Source organism: Melanotaenia boesemani, chromosome 24 (genome assembly GCF_017639745.1).
Source record: "Melanotaenia boesemani isolate fMelBoe1 chromosome 24, fMelBoe1.pri, whole genome shotgun sequence".
Classification (NCBI taxonomy): domain Eukaryota; kingdom Metazoa; phylum Chordata; class Actinopteri; order Atheriniformes; family Melanotaeniidae; genus Melanotaenia; species Melanotaenia boesemani.
The window spans coordinates 20248339-20264258 of NC_055705.1; the positions used below are offsets into that span (position 1 = coordinate 20248339).

Sequence of the window (15920 nt, forward strand, 5' to 3'; positions counted from 1 at the left end):
CTTCATGATCATCACTTCATCCTCCAGCATGCTTTCTCCTGAGGCCAATTACATTCCATCAGGCAGGAAGCCGGATGCCGGATAAAAGACATGGGATAGATTAAACCACACTATGAGCACAGAAAAAAGAAATGCTCTCTCTGCAGAGCTGCAAAACTTATGCAAGATAATTAGGGTGACACAGTTAGTGCATTGGCAACATCAAATTCTATGGTTGTATTTTATGCGCAGTCAGCCACATATAAGGTGGATTTTAAACCTCCCGGTGACACCTCATGCAATCACCCTGAAAATCTTGATGCATACATGCATTAACTACCTGAAAAATGGCATAAAATAGACTTTTTGTGTTACACAGGCAAAATCCTAAAGCACAAAGCAAGCAGTAGGAACATTTGGAGATAGAGAGATGGAGATCTTTTCACCTCTCCATAATGACAGGCTTTTTTTCATTTATTATATATTTTTTTTTTTTTTTGGACACCCACACACAGCTGTGGGTGTATCGATGACTGGCTTGCTCGGCCTGTTACTGTGACTACCCCCACCATACAGACTCTGACCATTTCTGTGTGCATCACACGTTCTACCTTCATCATGCTGGAACTTAATTTCCAAATGCTGATGACTTTCATAAATCCCAGATAATGGCGCAGTGTTAAACATTCATGACTGTTTGACCGTTGCTGCAAGCGATGCTCATGAGCTTTACAATATGGATGTTTATTTTTCAACAAGATGCCCTTAATAACCATTTGGAACCATAAATGCAAACAAATATGATGCTCATTTAATTTCCTATCATCAAACCTCACATCTGCCCAGTGTCAAATTAAAAAGTAAAACCTCCCATCACTGATTACAATTATAGAACTAGCACTAATAAGTGATTCATTCTTAAGTGTGCAACTAGTTTCCAACCACTGCCTTGCATTCACATAATCCTTCTTTTTTTTTTTCCTCGCTCTGATCTTGTCCTAGTATATGTTTCTCATCAAGTGAGGCCCCCGGCATACCACAAACAAACCTCAGAGGTAATTAGCGAGCCTTTCTCAGGCGTTTTAGCATCTGCCAGTGCAGAAGCTCGCACGTTGCAAAGGCTTCAGTGGCAGAGACCGACTTAGTCGACCAGCCCTGCCAGGTGGATTCTTTCTTTTTTTTATTTTAGATGAGCCAGATGCCATTTTCACAGCTTGTGGGGTATTTCAACCTACTACCTCTCTTTTACTCACATCTTCGATCCCTGTCTTTCTCTGCTCTTTTCTGCTTCGCTCAGTCGCTCAATAAATCCTTCAAGTCTTCCAGCTCTCCTCTTGCCTTCATTCCTCACTTTGCCTGATGTGCTGATTGCCTGTGTGTTAGGGCTAAGAGTACTGGACAAACAACACTGGAATCTGGCATAGGTAGATAAAATGAACTCCTGCTGCTTGTCAAATTAAACAAAACTGGAAGAATATGGTGAAAGGAGAAGCCAATGTTAGGCAGCAAACATAAGCTAGTCTGGAAGTGATTGGCAGCATTGACATTAGTGCACTGAGAAATCATTAAATTTACCTTTTTATAAAGCAAAAACATACTATTTTTTAACCCCATTACATAAGAACAAGTGTTGCCATCACTAAAAACTCAAAGAGGCAACACACTTGAAGTTTAAGAAGGTGTTATTTAATTTTTAACTGGGTGAATAATTTAATACTTCAGTCTGGTAGGAGGAGTGATGTGTGGCTATGGCATCAGTGAGGGTGCTAATGATGGATTCCAAACTGCATTTTGCTTATAAGCGTTAGCTGAACACTACTAGCTGAACTAATATTGTTGCACTACTGTAGCACTATTAGTAAGAGCTGCTAAAAAAAAAAAAAAAAAAAAAAGCTAAAGAAAGTCACCTAGCTTTTCTTGTCCTTCTAAATCTTTCATTTGAAGCTCACAGAAATAGATGTGTTGGAACAACATTAAAAACTCAAAGTGGTAAATCAAAGTATAAGAAGCAACTAATACTGCAGTCTGCTTGGAAGTGTGATATATGACAATGCAATATCTTTGAGGGCATTTATGTTGGATTTCATGCAACATTTTAATTATACATGCAATCTGAGCTTTCAATCATTAGCAATAGCCTCTAAAACATCTAAGTAGCCACAAAGTTTTTTTTTGTTCTTCTAAGTAATTTCTTTTTAACATCCCTTAAAGATCACAGACCCGAGTATGAACAAGTTTTGCCATCATGAAAAACTAAAAGAGGCAAAGCACCCAAAGTTTGAGACCATTCGTGAAGCCGCTAATATTAAATTCCAAACTTTATTTTGCTTATGAGCCTTAGCTGAACACTATTAGCTGAGCTAATATTGTAGCATTACTACAGTAATGCAGATTAACCCTAAATTTCCTTTGGAACGATGCTAACCACCACACCACCGTGTGGTGGTTAGCATCGCAGCCTCACAGCAAGAAGGTCGCTGGTTCGAATCTCAGCTGGGGTGAGGTTCGAACCTTGAGGGCAGTGGCCTTTCTGTGTGGAGTTTGCATGTTCTCCCCGTGTATGCGTGGGTCCTCTCCGGGTACTCCAGCTTCCTCCCACCATCCAAAGACATGCATGATAGGTTAATTGATGACTCTAAATTCTCTCTAGGAGTGAGTGTGTGTGTGAATGGTTGTTTGTCCCGTATGTGTTGGCCCTGCGATGGACTGGTAATCTGTCCAGGGTGTACCCTGCCTTTCACCTGTTAATGCTGGGATAGGCTCCAGCTTACCCGCGTAATGGAATAAGCGGTACAGAGAATGAATGAATGAATGATTTCTGTAGTTACAGTGGAATCAAACAGGCTGTTTTAATGTAAATCATAACGAAATGCTCAATATTGTGTTTTGTACTAATAAAAACTACATATAAAGAAGTATGATGGTTCAAGAGTATTTGGGGGGGTCATGTTTGGACATTCATGTTAGCTAGAGTCTTTGTTAAATAATCATGTAAGGGGTATTTAAACAAAGTTTAAATGAGACAGCAATTTTGTTGCTAACTTACCTATTCTCTAAATTTCCCACTTTAATAATTTCTTCAAATTCTGTACTTTTCAGTTAGCATGAGTCCATAGTTATCTCAAGATTAGTATTATTTCCACGTTTTTTACAAGAATAACTATTTACTACTCTCTCTATACATTGAAAAGTCTACCTTTAAGGCCAAATCCAATGCTCTCTGACCCAGACATGAGGACTCAATGCAGCCTATGAAAATTACCTTTTTTCTATCAGACGTGACCCAAGCTTCAGTACAAAGATTTTAATGTCACACACCCACACACAAGCTGCACGAAGAAGACTCAATCTGCCAAAACCTGTGACACTTTCAAGTTTTCCAGTTTTCTTTACATGCATGTATTGCTTTGCTTTTTTCATTTTTAAATCTGTTCTTCTTGATCGTGCATATTATGATCTTAGCAAGCAGTCCTTCTCTCAAACTTTAAAGACTAGTTTCCTCAGTTATGTCTTTAGGTGGCTCGAATAGTATGAAGATGCTGAATTAGCAGCTGAAATGTTATTACATTAATGCAGAATGGAGCCCTCAACCATTTATCAGGGCTGTGCTGTTAAGTGTTGATGAAAGGTAAAGACAAAAGGGCTCACAATCCGTTTCCCTCTACATCAAACCCCACGCTAGAACCACAGACGGACCCGGCATTGGATGAATATCATCCACCAAATGTCAAAAACAACAAACAGCTTGATCACTCTTGTTTCGGCTTCAGCAGTAGCTGATGGCCAGGATTTGTCCATTTAACAAGCACAGATGCAGAGTCCCGCTGTGTATTGGTGGCAGAGAGACATGGATATCATTAATTATCAGTTGAAGTGTGATCTCAGCTCTCTGATTCCCTGGATGATCAGTTGCCTTCATCTGCTCTGTGGAGAATAGCCAGCTTGGGTGGATTGTTCCTTATAGCTGCTAAACTGTTAGCAAACAAAGCTTTTAGCACTAATCACAGCAACAAAGCAAAAATAAATGATTATTTATAGACTTTTTTTTCCCATAATAATACAACCCAGACTCCTAGGAATTAAATGTATTGTAGCCCTAAATTTTAATAGGGAGTATAAAATGGATGGCCTTATCATATGCAATTTTTTCATCTCTTATGGTGCAACGTTTTAAAAGGACAAGTCCAACACAGCAGTTCTAATTAGACAATGCTAATATACATTCTAATCAAAAGGCTTTAATCCCTGTTTTGCTAGTTCTGGTCTACCTATTGTAATGGACAGCTTCATTTGTCAGATTATGAGGCTAAAATGACATAAAATTAATGTATCAATAGATATAGCAGCATAAAGGCCAACCACAACAACACTTTTTATTACTCCCAGAACTTTGTAGAAATAACACAAACATCAATAGTGACCAAGCCTTTTCTCATCTGCATTTCAGTGTCTTAAGTCTTAGCTTTCAGGAGAAAAAAATGTTGGCACTAAAAACAAACAAACCCCTCATCCTACTATTCTCACCAAACCAATTCCAAATCAGCTTATTTTAGGCACCACCGTGCATCAAAAACATCTTCATGGCTTTATTCCAGCCATAGAGGAGCATTATTTTTCTTCTTTTCAGACACACATAGAACTTTCTGCTCACTGGCTGATCTTTGGCTGCTCCTGATTGGACAGTACCATCAATTTCAGCTCTCTGATTGGTGGAAAGATCAAAAGGCATCACCTTCATTTACAGGTCTAAATAGAGGTCTTTTTGATGAAAACGTAATAATATATGGTGTTTACATGGATCACTCATTATGGATTTACCATGTAGTCTCTGAATAAACACTACATGTTGTGGCTGAATTGTAAATTTCATGAATGGGATATAAATGTCTGGAAAACCTCTGTAGATCCCCTAAAGGGTAAGCTATCCATCACAATTACTACAGAACTACAGTTCCGAAAAATTGTCATGTAGCAGAGTTTTTAAGGCTCATTAGTCAAGATTTTTGAAAACACACAGCTCCTAAAGTATAAACTTGGTCCATATGACTCTTATTTTTAAAGAAGCTGAAATAAAACTTTCTAAATAGCTTGAAATAGGTTTATCTTAAGTTTAACATTGATCTTTGTTAAACTGGACCCAATTTAATCATTAAAAACATCATTAAATGTTCTAAATGTCACTAAATGTTTAAGTTTATGAAAACACAGAAAAGTCCCTGGTTTTCTCTTCTAATCCGACCAACCATAGATAAAAACCACAATAAGCAGGAGACAAATCTGGGCTGGTTCCCTTAATAGAACAGAGTTCTTTGTAGCTCATGTTACAAATTGTGCAACTTTGCATCCATAAACCACAAATTTTGTTGGGCTGTTTTCAGCGTTTTAGCCTGTTAACTGTTACTGTGTCATGCTAGCATCTCTCGTTCATGAGCTTTGTTTGTGCTGCCAGCTGTTGTACTGATGTGTTTGCTGTCAGCAAAAGACGAGAATGTCAGAGTTATTTCCAGGACAAATCAGAGGTTTCTGGGACAATTTACTATTCAATGCAGCAAAGGGAAGTTGATCTAATGATCATGATTGGTGCAATGAATGAAATCAAGCCATCCAGAAGCCTCTGATGTTCAAACTCCAAGCTGAATCAGAGGTAGGATGATGCACACCTAACTTGAGTGGGTATAAATTCTTGTTTAGAGCATGGAGGAGTAGTATCCCATCTCCCATGACCAAACAGCATATATGTTAAGACTTGATGCAAAAATACAGTACAAACAAGCATGAAAACATGTTTCCCTTAGTTTCTCTGACCATTGTAGAGGGATTTTGGTTCACTTTCCTTTGCAGCATTAATTCAGGGGTGTCTAATTCATTTTAGATGTTTCCCTGCCCCAACACACCTGATTCAAATTAAAAGATTCTCCCAATAGCGTTTTGTTAAGAACCATTTATTTGAGTCAGGTGACAATCCAAGATTGGTGAGAGGCATATTAACCAAGTTCAGGCTGTTAAAATGTGTCTTTTTCAAGTAATTAACCCTTAAAACTCTGCTAGATAAACATCACTCCGAGCACCATTGCTTGTCTACCTTTCAGGTTATCTACGGACGTTTTCCAGGCATTTATATCCCATCCAGGAACTCTGCAATCTGGCCACAAAATTTAGTATTTATTCAGTGGCTCTATATGGTAAATTCACAATGATCCATGATAAACCTGTTATTGATCACTTGACCTGATGAAGCCACTTCCTGTCAAACCATCCACCAATCAGAGAGCTTAGATTGATGGTAATGTCCAATCAGGAGCAGCCAAAGATCAACCAGTGAGCAGAAAGTTCTATGTGTGTCTGAAAAGAAGAAAAATAATGCTCCTCTATGGCTGGAATAAAGCCAAGAAGATGTTTTTGATGCATGGGGGAGCCAAAAATAAGTTGAACTGGAGTTGGTTTTGTGAGGATAGCAGGTAAATAGTAAATATGTAAATAGTTTCTGTTGTGTGTTTGTTTCAATGCCAATATTTTTCTCCTAAAAGCCAAGACTTGAGAAAATGATGTGCAGATGAGAAAAGGCTTGGTCACTGTTGATCTGTGTGTTATTTCTACAAATTACTGTTAGTAATAAATCTTTTTATGTTGCTATATCTCCTGATACATTCATTTTACATCATTTTAGCATCATACTCTGATAACTGAGGCTGTCCTGAAAATATCATGTCTGGATGTTGACTGAGACTAAAAATGTTTAGCTTTACATGCATTTTTACATAAAAGGAAAAAAAAATGGCCTTGAGTTTTAGGGGTTAAGGATCTGATAAGGGCCAGATGATTTATCTCTTTCTATCCTGGTTGGAGGTGAAAGATGCTGCACTTTCTTTCTCACAGCTTTCTTTGTTTTACACACAAGTCTCCAGGAGAAACAAGAACACAGAGAACCAGCACAGGTTAAAATCAATGGTCAAAGCCAGGAGTCACCTGGTGAAGTACTCATTGAGTCATTAGAATTGATCCACAACCACCCACACACATAAACACACCTCCCACAAGATAACAGTTAGTTTTCTCATACTGTAACAGCAAAGTGAATATGTAGCTTTCCTCCTGTTTCAGTATAGAGCAGGATCACCACCCTGTGAATGATGTAAGCTGTCAGAACATTTGAGTGTACGGCGAATGCAAAGCGAGGTCGGGATGACTGAACCGGCTTTGACTGCAGCTCTTATCTGCGTTCTTGAAAAATTTTTTTAAAAAGCACGTGTTCAGCGGCCATCGTCCCTAATGAAAGTCATAATGGCAGCACCTGTGAGGCAGCAGCCCGTGAAAAGTATAAACAGAGGTGTTGAAGTGGAACTGGTACTTTAAAACGTCTATAATTAAGCCCAGTGTCAGAGTATTAGAAAATGATGGGGGTTTTTTTTTCTGTATAGCCAATGGCTGGCAACGTGGCGCCACTCATTTCCCACTGCAATTTGGGTCACCGTCAGCTGATATTTTAAGATACAATAGCCTGAAGTTACTTTTCTTGCATGTGGGTACAAGCGTTAACTTGGTGGTCATAAAAAAAAGAGCATTTAGCTCAGGAATTAGCTAATCCAATCAAATATCCCTGCATAGTGGAGCCTCTTGGGGGGACACAGTCACTGCACCTGGCAGTGGAGGTTAATATGCAGACCAATGGGAGGGCAGGGAATTCTGCATAAGAAAATAAATGAATGGAGAGCTCTCTGTGCATGCATTGCATGTGGATTGTATTGATTGTAAAAGCATGGCTGCAGCTTTAATCTACCCTCTAAGTGGGGCTGCTGTCTGAGGATCAGCATTGGAAACTGAAGCTGGAGGCTGGTAGTTGGAGATAAAGATACAGGAAACCCAGCCCATCCATATGCTCAGCTAAGACACTGTGCTGTATGCACCCCTGATGAATGTATTATGCTGTAAACACATGTAAATCCACTCACCATGTTGACTTCTGACACCATGTCTATGCTCGCCACATCTATGCTCATCCCTACTGCAACAGGGGGACCTGAAGAGGTTAAAAACAGTTGATTATGCATATGGGCCCCACTCCTCTACACCTGACCACAACAGTGTGAATGGCGCCAAAAATAAAGCAGGGGATTAATGATGGAGGGTGGGTTGTGGAGGCGAGGAAGAGAGGAAATGCGGGGCATACCTCCAAAGTCTGGTCTCAGTCGGATGTCGTAACCCTTCAGTAGTTTATCCACCGTCTCCTTCACGAAAGACATGTTGCCCGGTTCATTGACGCTGAAACGGGAGCACAGAAAGGAGTGAAAACATCACCTTGGCTCTCGTGCCAATCAGCCTGAGCAATAACCTTGACTTCTCATTTCAAAAACAGAAATGACAAATAAACACACCTTTTTGCGCAGCACACAATCGAACCGACAACCAGCGCGGACAAGACGCGAAATTGACGAACCCTCGGCAAAACAAACATAATCCCTTCTTTAATTTGCTTTTATTTATTATTAAAATCGCGCTGTTTACAGTCACAACAGAAAGAGTCTCCCTCCAATCATCAGTCTTGCCCCTCAAATCCAGAGTAAATCCATTGATCGCTCCCTCCTTTAAAGAAGAAAAAAAAAGTCGAGTTAGGTGCGGAAAAAGTCAGCAGCTCGCTGTGGATGGAGTCGGGTGTAAAATTTGGGTTGACATCGCCTCACTGTCCAGAATACTGGCTCCGTTCGTCTTTGCCGTCTCTGACTGTGTGAGAGGCTCACATTCAGGAGCTGAAGCGCATATTGATGAGGAGGGTACGCACAGGGGCTGCTGCTGCTGCTGGTGGTGGTGGTGATGGTGGCGGTGAAGGCACTTGGTTGTGATGAAGCCCATCACTTAACACGCTGTAAAAAATAACCACCAGTAGCTGAGGTGAACTTACAAACGTGAAAGTGCGAGAATTGTTTGGATTTTTTGTTCTTTTCCAAGAGGAGATTAATCAAAGCAGTAGTCATATATTATTAATTATATATTTGGATTTCTTATTTCAATTAATTTGTTTATGTTGTCGAATTTTGGTTTGTTTTCAAAGTATGTTCAGTCAGAGGCTTCTTCATGTGCGCTGCAAGTACTCAAGTGTACTTTGACTGACAAGGAGGAAAAGATCCTACTACAACATTCCCTCAAGTGAATAGACTTAACTTTTTTTTCTCTCTTTCCTTTTTAAAAATAAGAACATTCCAGTCCTGATTATATCCATTCCAATTTAATTTACCAGTCCATTTCAATTCAGTATAACACTACATATACAATTGCCAATTAACAGAAAAATGTCTTGGAAAGGTCGCCTTTTATATCTCTCTCTCTGTCCATTATCTATCTATCTATTTATATATATATATATATGTGTGTGTGTGTGTGTGCGTGTGTGTGTTACATATCATAATCATTGTTCGTTTATCAAGTAATCATCATTCAACTAAAAACTATTACATAAACCTCTTTTGTTTGATAGACATTTTTTACAGCGCATCCCACACCATCAGCGCCAATTCCCTTCCCCTGTGTTTCCAATAAAAATGGCGGGACCTACCGAGAGGAGACAACCTTGCATTTATCAACATATGAATCGATGCTTGTGACTGGTTGGCCTGTTAATCGTCCATAATGGTATCTTTTCACCTTCTGATTTAAAATGTGTGTGTATGGGGGGGTGGGGGGTGGGGTGCACCATCAATTACTTAGCTTGAGAAAGCTGAAACCATTAAAAAAAAACATCCGTGGATAATTTAATGAGGAATGGGGGTGTGCGCGTGCACGACACTGATCTATAAGGGCATGTAAGGGACGGTGGTGTTGTGTTGTGACGTTTCCCACCTAGTGTCGTAGATGGCGAACAACTTCTTGTTTCCGTCAACTTCATTCCTGAAAGAAGAGTGATGACATCATTAATTATTAAACAGATTCAGCCAATGAAAATGCTTGAGAGTGCCATCATTCCACAACCATGTACATAAATAATTAGGAATATTTCTTTGTTAGTTTTAAGGCTTCGTGATTTTTTTTTATCTTTATATTCATCAATATTAAAGATTCTCTGCTTCTTTTGTTTGACTTCTTTTTATTTAAAACAGCTGAGTGCCTGCAGGGAAACAACTGAAGGGCAGTCGATTTCCTGTAGGAGAAACTATCCAACATCTATCCAGACAGCTATCATTTTATCCACACACACGCGCTCACGCCTCTGGACCCTCTTCTCATCACACACCCTTGTCCGGGCGGTCATCACTCAGGAGGAGCTGTCCGCACCAGGCGTGGTGCTGAATTCAGACTCCGGGGGGAACAGACTAGTGTTTCCATACATTTCCTGACCGCAGCTCCCGTTCAGAGACTGCGCCTTCAGACGGATTTTAAAAAAGTGGATGGAGGTTAAACATTACAGACTAATTAGTATATTCGAAAAATGGAACTCGGCTACCCTCTTATGGCAACCGCCAGGATGATAACCCTGTTTAATGAGAACAGGCATTTTAGTGGAACACATTACAAAGCTTTAACTCTAGTGTGCAGTTGTTTACGTTGCTTTAGTTGCTGCTGCATATTGACTCTCCAGCCAAGCACACAAACACAATGTTGTGATTATATATATATATATATATATATATATATATATATATAAAGGACTTAACTAGCCAGCAGCTGAATCTCACAATGGTTTATGAAGATAAAGCTAGCCAAAACAGGCTAGCTAAAAGCCAACGCAAACTTCAGTTTGAATCATGTCTAAAACATTTTACAGTAGTTAAATACAGCTGTAAAAAAGACCATTTGTTTAAATGATTAGCTATAAGTTATATTAATAGCTAGTTATTGTTAAAATATGTAAATTAACTATTTAAATAGCAGTGTTGCTTTTAGCAAAGCAACTAGATAATAGTAAAATTAAAAATCTAAGAAGTAGTTAATTTACAGAGACTAATGCTAACAATTGTTTTAAACTGGAAGTTTAAAATTCTTTTGAAATGTAAAAGAGGTTGCTTGTCTTTTGTAAGCTAAATATTAGAAAAGAAATTGAAATGTAGCTCATAAGTATGTTTATATATGTGGAACTAAAAATAAAAATGTTAAAATGTTTATCTGTAAGACAGAACAGAATACCAAACTTTTGTAAAAACAAATTAAAAAAAAGATAAAAAAAATGATTAAAATAACAATGCTACTGTCATTGATGCAACTAAGCTAACCATAAAGCTTGAAAACTAAATTAGAATGTAGTTTGAAGCTAACTTTAGCATTGTAGTAGCTAATAAATATGCTATCAACCATCCATCTTTTGTACCGCTTAGTCCAATTCAGGGTCGTGGGGAAGCTAGAGCCCACCCCAGCAGTCAGCAGGCTAGAGGCAGGGTGCACCCTGGATAGGCCGCCAGTCCATCACAGGGCCGGATATGCTATCATGATAATGGAAAGTAATGGCTGATAATTGCTTAGAACTTGAAGTTTATAATGGTTTAAACTGTAAAACTGTAGTCTCTTTTATGTTAAGCTTATGGCTAAATATGTTACACAAAATTCTCAAAATGATAGCTATTAGTAACAAAGAACTGAACCTGACTGACCTTTGTTAAAAATAAGGGAAATATTAGTTAAAAAGCAATGCTGTTGTTAGCAAAGCAACAATTAGCCAACAACAAAGTTTGAAAACTAAAGCTGTGTCCCAATTCAGGGTCCACAGCTTTAGATATGTTATAAATTGATGGAAAGTAATGGCAGAATTGTTTAAACTTGGAAGTTTAAAAAGGTTTTTAACTGCAAAACTAGCCACTAGTCTCCTTTAAGCTAAGCTTATGGCTAAATATGTGAAACAATTAAAATGTTGACAATGGTTAGCTATAATTTACTTAGTAAATTATCAACTTTTGTTAATAAAAAAACTAATTAACAGTTAAGATAGCAATGCTACCATAAGAAACACAACTAGCTAACTACAGTATTAGCAGCTATTTATTAATCATGAAGCTTGAACGCTATTAATAGTGTAGCTCAAGAAATTCTAATCTCATAATAATGGAACGTAATGGCTGATAACTGTTTAAAACTAAAAATTTATAACAGATTTAAACTACAGTCTTTCTGGTAACTGTTATGAAAGAAAGGTAGAAATATAAGGCTAATAACACTAAAGTAATCAATATACATAGCCTAACCATAAAAACAAATCTTTCACTCTAAATACTGTAGTAGAATAATAGTCATTAAGTTGGTGTCTGTAGAGCTCTGGATGTTTCATGCTCTTCAATAGCTTGGCTTGTACATGAACCACCAGACTGTTCAGTTCAGATTTGTTGCCATCGGTTGAGCTGCCAAGGCACCTCCTCCTCCTCCTCCAAACCCACCAATGGCAAACACCTATTTTAAAAATCATTAACGATGCTGCAATATTAAATTTTCTTCGAAAAAAAAATAATTATACAGAAAAATATGGAGTAAAGTCAGAGTCCTCTGAGACAGAGACAGAAGGGGCAGCCCTTGTGATTGCCGCTGCTGCTGCAACACCTCTGGAGGCGATGCGGAAGACGCGGTGCGGCAGGCGTTAAGAAAGCACGGCAGTAAAGCGATAGGAGGAGAGGAGCAGACACACTACTACAACACCTCCTGATTGACAGAGAGAAGGAAAGAGAGAGAGAGCAGAAAGAAGCCATGGTGGAGAAGCTAAAGGGGAGGAGGAGGTGAGACAACCGACAAGCACGGGAATTAGGTGATCGCCCAGTTCAGTTTCAGCACCGCCGAAGGAGAGCCCCATCCTCCACTCGCTGTTTGGGGAAAAAATCCGACTTCTCGGCTGTGATTGTGATCCGCGTCCAGGTAGCCCCTTTATCTCTAAATTTTTTTATGATTATCAGCACACGGATAAGATTCATATTTATATCTTTGTTTATGGGAAGAATAGAAAAGGTAATGCTGGAGGAGAGGGGTAGCCTATATGAATTGTAATGTGATGATTCAAACGCAGTTGCAGCTTTACACAATACAAATCATACCGCAGAAAATTTTGTTTATTTATTTGTTTTGACAATGCATTTATGTATTAATCCCGCTTTTCAACCCATAATATCCCAGCTGAGGTTTTGGATGTTGAAGTTGTAGATTGCAGCCTCAGAGATGCACAGATTGTCCCACTGCTTGGTTTAGTCATGATCTGCCTCTGTACGCAGCAAGGTTAAGAGTTTTCATATGATTTTGCTGCCTTATAGCGCTATTCTTTATTTTTAAAAACAATACAAAAACCTGTCTTTTCTTGTTTTCTTTGGTTTCTTTTTCTATCTAGATGTTTGTGACACCTCTTAATAACAAAGCAAGCAGAATTCCAGCCATGGTAAAGCTCATCCTCTCCCTCCTGCTCTTGTGTGGAAGCCAAAATAGGTAAAGGAAGGAAAAAAACAACAATAAAAACTATAAAACACTTGTTTAACAGTTTAAAGTGGTATAACTGCTTATTAGAGCCACTTAAAGTAAACAAATGAAGACATTTAGTCTGAAAACTAATGCTTGATGCATACAGATTCAACTACAAGTTCAATTTTAGTTGCAATCAGCAGTTGCAATCAATTTGGTCCTTTCCATTCTCACTTTTTTAAATTTCAATATATCTTTTGCTACAGATTCATGCCAGCTCTGCCTCTCTTTCGAGGATTGATTGCATATCTGAGCTGCCCTCTGCTCAGAGCACTGCTTAAGTGGCTGGCCTACATTCAACAAAAGCCGTAAAATAAAAGAAAGAGATAAAAACAAAACGAAGAAAAAGAAAGAGGGAATCTTTGGCTGTAAATTACTGGAATAGTGCAATCTCATCTGAAAAGATCTGTGACTTAGATAGAAATCTGGTTGGGTTTCTTCAACATCTCCCAACTTAGATGAAAAAAAATTCTTATCCTCAACACATGATGTCCCGCCTCATGCCATATTTAAAGAGAAAGCTTGTTTGTTTGCATTTGGATCAAACATCTAAGCCTTAATTATCTCTACTGGTAGTCATAAGCAGTACTTATGTTCAATAATTAATCACAATAAGCCTGTCCTTGATGTGGCTAGCTAATTAATCACAATAAGCATGCCGTAGTTAATGTCCTGCAGTTTAACCAAAGCCCATTTCTTTACTCCCTTGCATCTCCTAGTATCTGCCAGTCTTCTTCAGAAGCTCAGAAGGAGACGGGCACCAACGACAACAGCACTGTCTTCACTCGCATCCTGGACGGGCTCCTGGATGGTTACGACAACAGGCTCCGGCCAGGGCTCGGAGGTTTGCTTATCATAACAGTATCTTTACATCCTAATATGTCCCATGTTCGTACAGGTGAAGGCTGACACATGTAGGTGTCAGATGCTGAGAAAAGCTCTTGAATGCATCTTCTGTTATAGGCAGGAAAGGTAAATCAATGGAGATGCCCTCACAGCAGCCAGAATGCAGCTCTGTGTGGTGTTTTATTCACTCTCCTCACCGTGGCAACAGAGATAACCTTGAGAGCAAACGAACTGCCATTCAGACATGGACTTTAGAAAGGAAAGCTTTTCATTCTCCTTCTTTTACTGCGTTTTTTTCCACCACATTTTTAAAAGGTTATTATTTAGCCCTCACAACGCTGCTCTCTGCTCACCTTTGTTACATGTGGACCATAGTTGTCCCAAAACAGGAGCAAAAAAGGGCCCTTTTACATCCACTGCCATGATGTGTCACGGCAAAAACCTTGCACTCACATCCTGGTAACGGTTGCTACCCTTCACAAGAGGGCCTATAAATACATACCTAAAAAAACAAAAAACAAAAAAACTGAAGCCTGAAACAGAACAAACCAGATGCAGCTTTCCAAAACCAGATTTAAGATTTCTGGATTTCTCTTCTTATAAGGGTGCAAATGGCATCATAGATCAGGTGGATTAGTATGAGTACTCTTACATACTGTTGGTGGACTAGTCCTGATATTGATCCTGGTTGCTCATTTTATTGATCAGTGTCTCAACTGTTGTTTGCACCCAAGTCAAGCAATCAATGCTTACTTCAGAATGTAATATCATCAAGGTCTTGTTCATCTTTTACTTAGAAAATGATTGGAGATCAACACTAACTGTAATTTATTGTAATTCTGAGTAATATCTAAAGCTGGTTTTATGGTTTCTGTGTGTGCAGACCAGCTGGGTCTTTGCTGATGAAAAAAAAAGAACAGTTAGTTCTTGAATACATATTAATCGGTAAATTAATTACAATCCGAAATTCTCTATTACCATCAATTATTTATTACAAAGACGTTGCAGAGCTTGCAGTAAAAACAGTTTAACTCTATGTTGATATTTTAGCTCTTTCCTAGTGATCAATCATGACATATTTAATGTGAATGGATTCATTTAAATACCAGGGTTGTGAGGATGTTACTGTCATTGAGCTATCTAAAAAAAACTAAATGCAACAGACCTCAAAATCTGCAGTTATAAATTTTTTATTTGTATCTTTTATATTTGGTTGGCAGCACACAAAAATGAGGAAAATATTTTTATTCATAAAGCGTAATTCTTTAACCATAAACTATTATTTATTTTTATGTTGATTTTTCATGATCATTATTATTATTTCACCATTTTTTTTGGAAGCAGCAGTAATACTGAGCTTAGCAAAGGTAAGTAGATGGAACATTGCCCATTTAATAAACATAGCAGGTCTTTATGATAGAAAAAAAAAAGAAGTGACCTGAGTAATGGGGGGGTTGGTGTCCCAGTAGTGCCCTATATCTAGCAACGCTCCTGTTAATTGGATAAGTTTCACACTTAAGTCAGACTGACGTCATCTTCTGTAACTCGTGGGGTAAGGTAGCCATCTTTTGATGGAAAGGTTGGTAGATTAATCCCGCAGTACTTGTGGAAAAATCCTAGGGCAAGAGTTCCTCTTGATGTCGCTTTAGAGCAAACTCACTGTCCTGCAGGTTTTAGATGTTTCC

At 38.6% G+C, this 15920-nt stretch overlaps 2 protein-coding genes across 4 annotated transcripts in view; one reads left to right on the plus strand and one right to left on the minus strand.

Annotated features, from left to right (window-relative positions):
- LOC121635443 (gamma-aminobutyric acid receptor subunit beta-3-like) overlaps nt 1-8796 on the minus strand; it is a 49111-nt gene extending 40315 nt beyond the window's left edge. For both annotated transcript variants that reach the window (XM_041978580.1, XM_041978579.1), the window contains exons 1-3: nt 8352-8796; nt 8147-8238; nt 7929-7996 (exon numbers count right to left, since the gene is read on the minus strand). In XM_041978580.1, the coding sequence (XP_041834514.1) occupies nt 7929-7996; nt 8147-8238; nt 8352-8431 (240 nt within the window). In that variant the 5' untranslated portion in view covers nt 8432-8796. The remainder of the gene's footprint in view (nt 1-7928; nt 7997-8146; nt 8239-8351) is intronic.
- Nucleotides 8797-12481: 3685 nt separating this feature from the next.
- Nucleotides 12482-15920, plus strand: part of LOC121635445 (gamma-aminobutyric acid receptor subunit alpha-5-like) — a 30659-nt gene continuing 27220 nt past the window's right edge. For both annotated transcript variants that reach the window (XR_006009462.1, XM_041978581.1), the window contains exons 1-3: nt 12482-12798; nt 13262-13356; nt 14109-14233. Coding sequence is in view for 1 of the 2 variants with exons in the window: in XM_041978581.1 (XP_041834515.1) it covers nt 13262-13356; nt 14109-14233 (220 nt within the window). In the remaining variant the exon portion in view is untranslated. The remainder of the gene's footprint in view (nt 12799-13261; nt 13357-14108; nt 14234-15920) is intronic.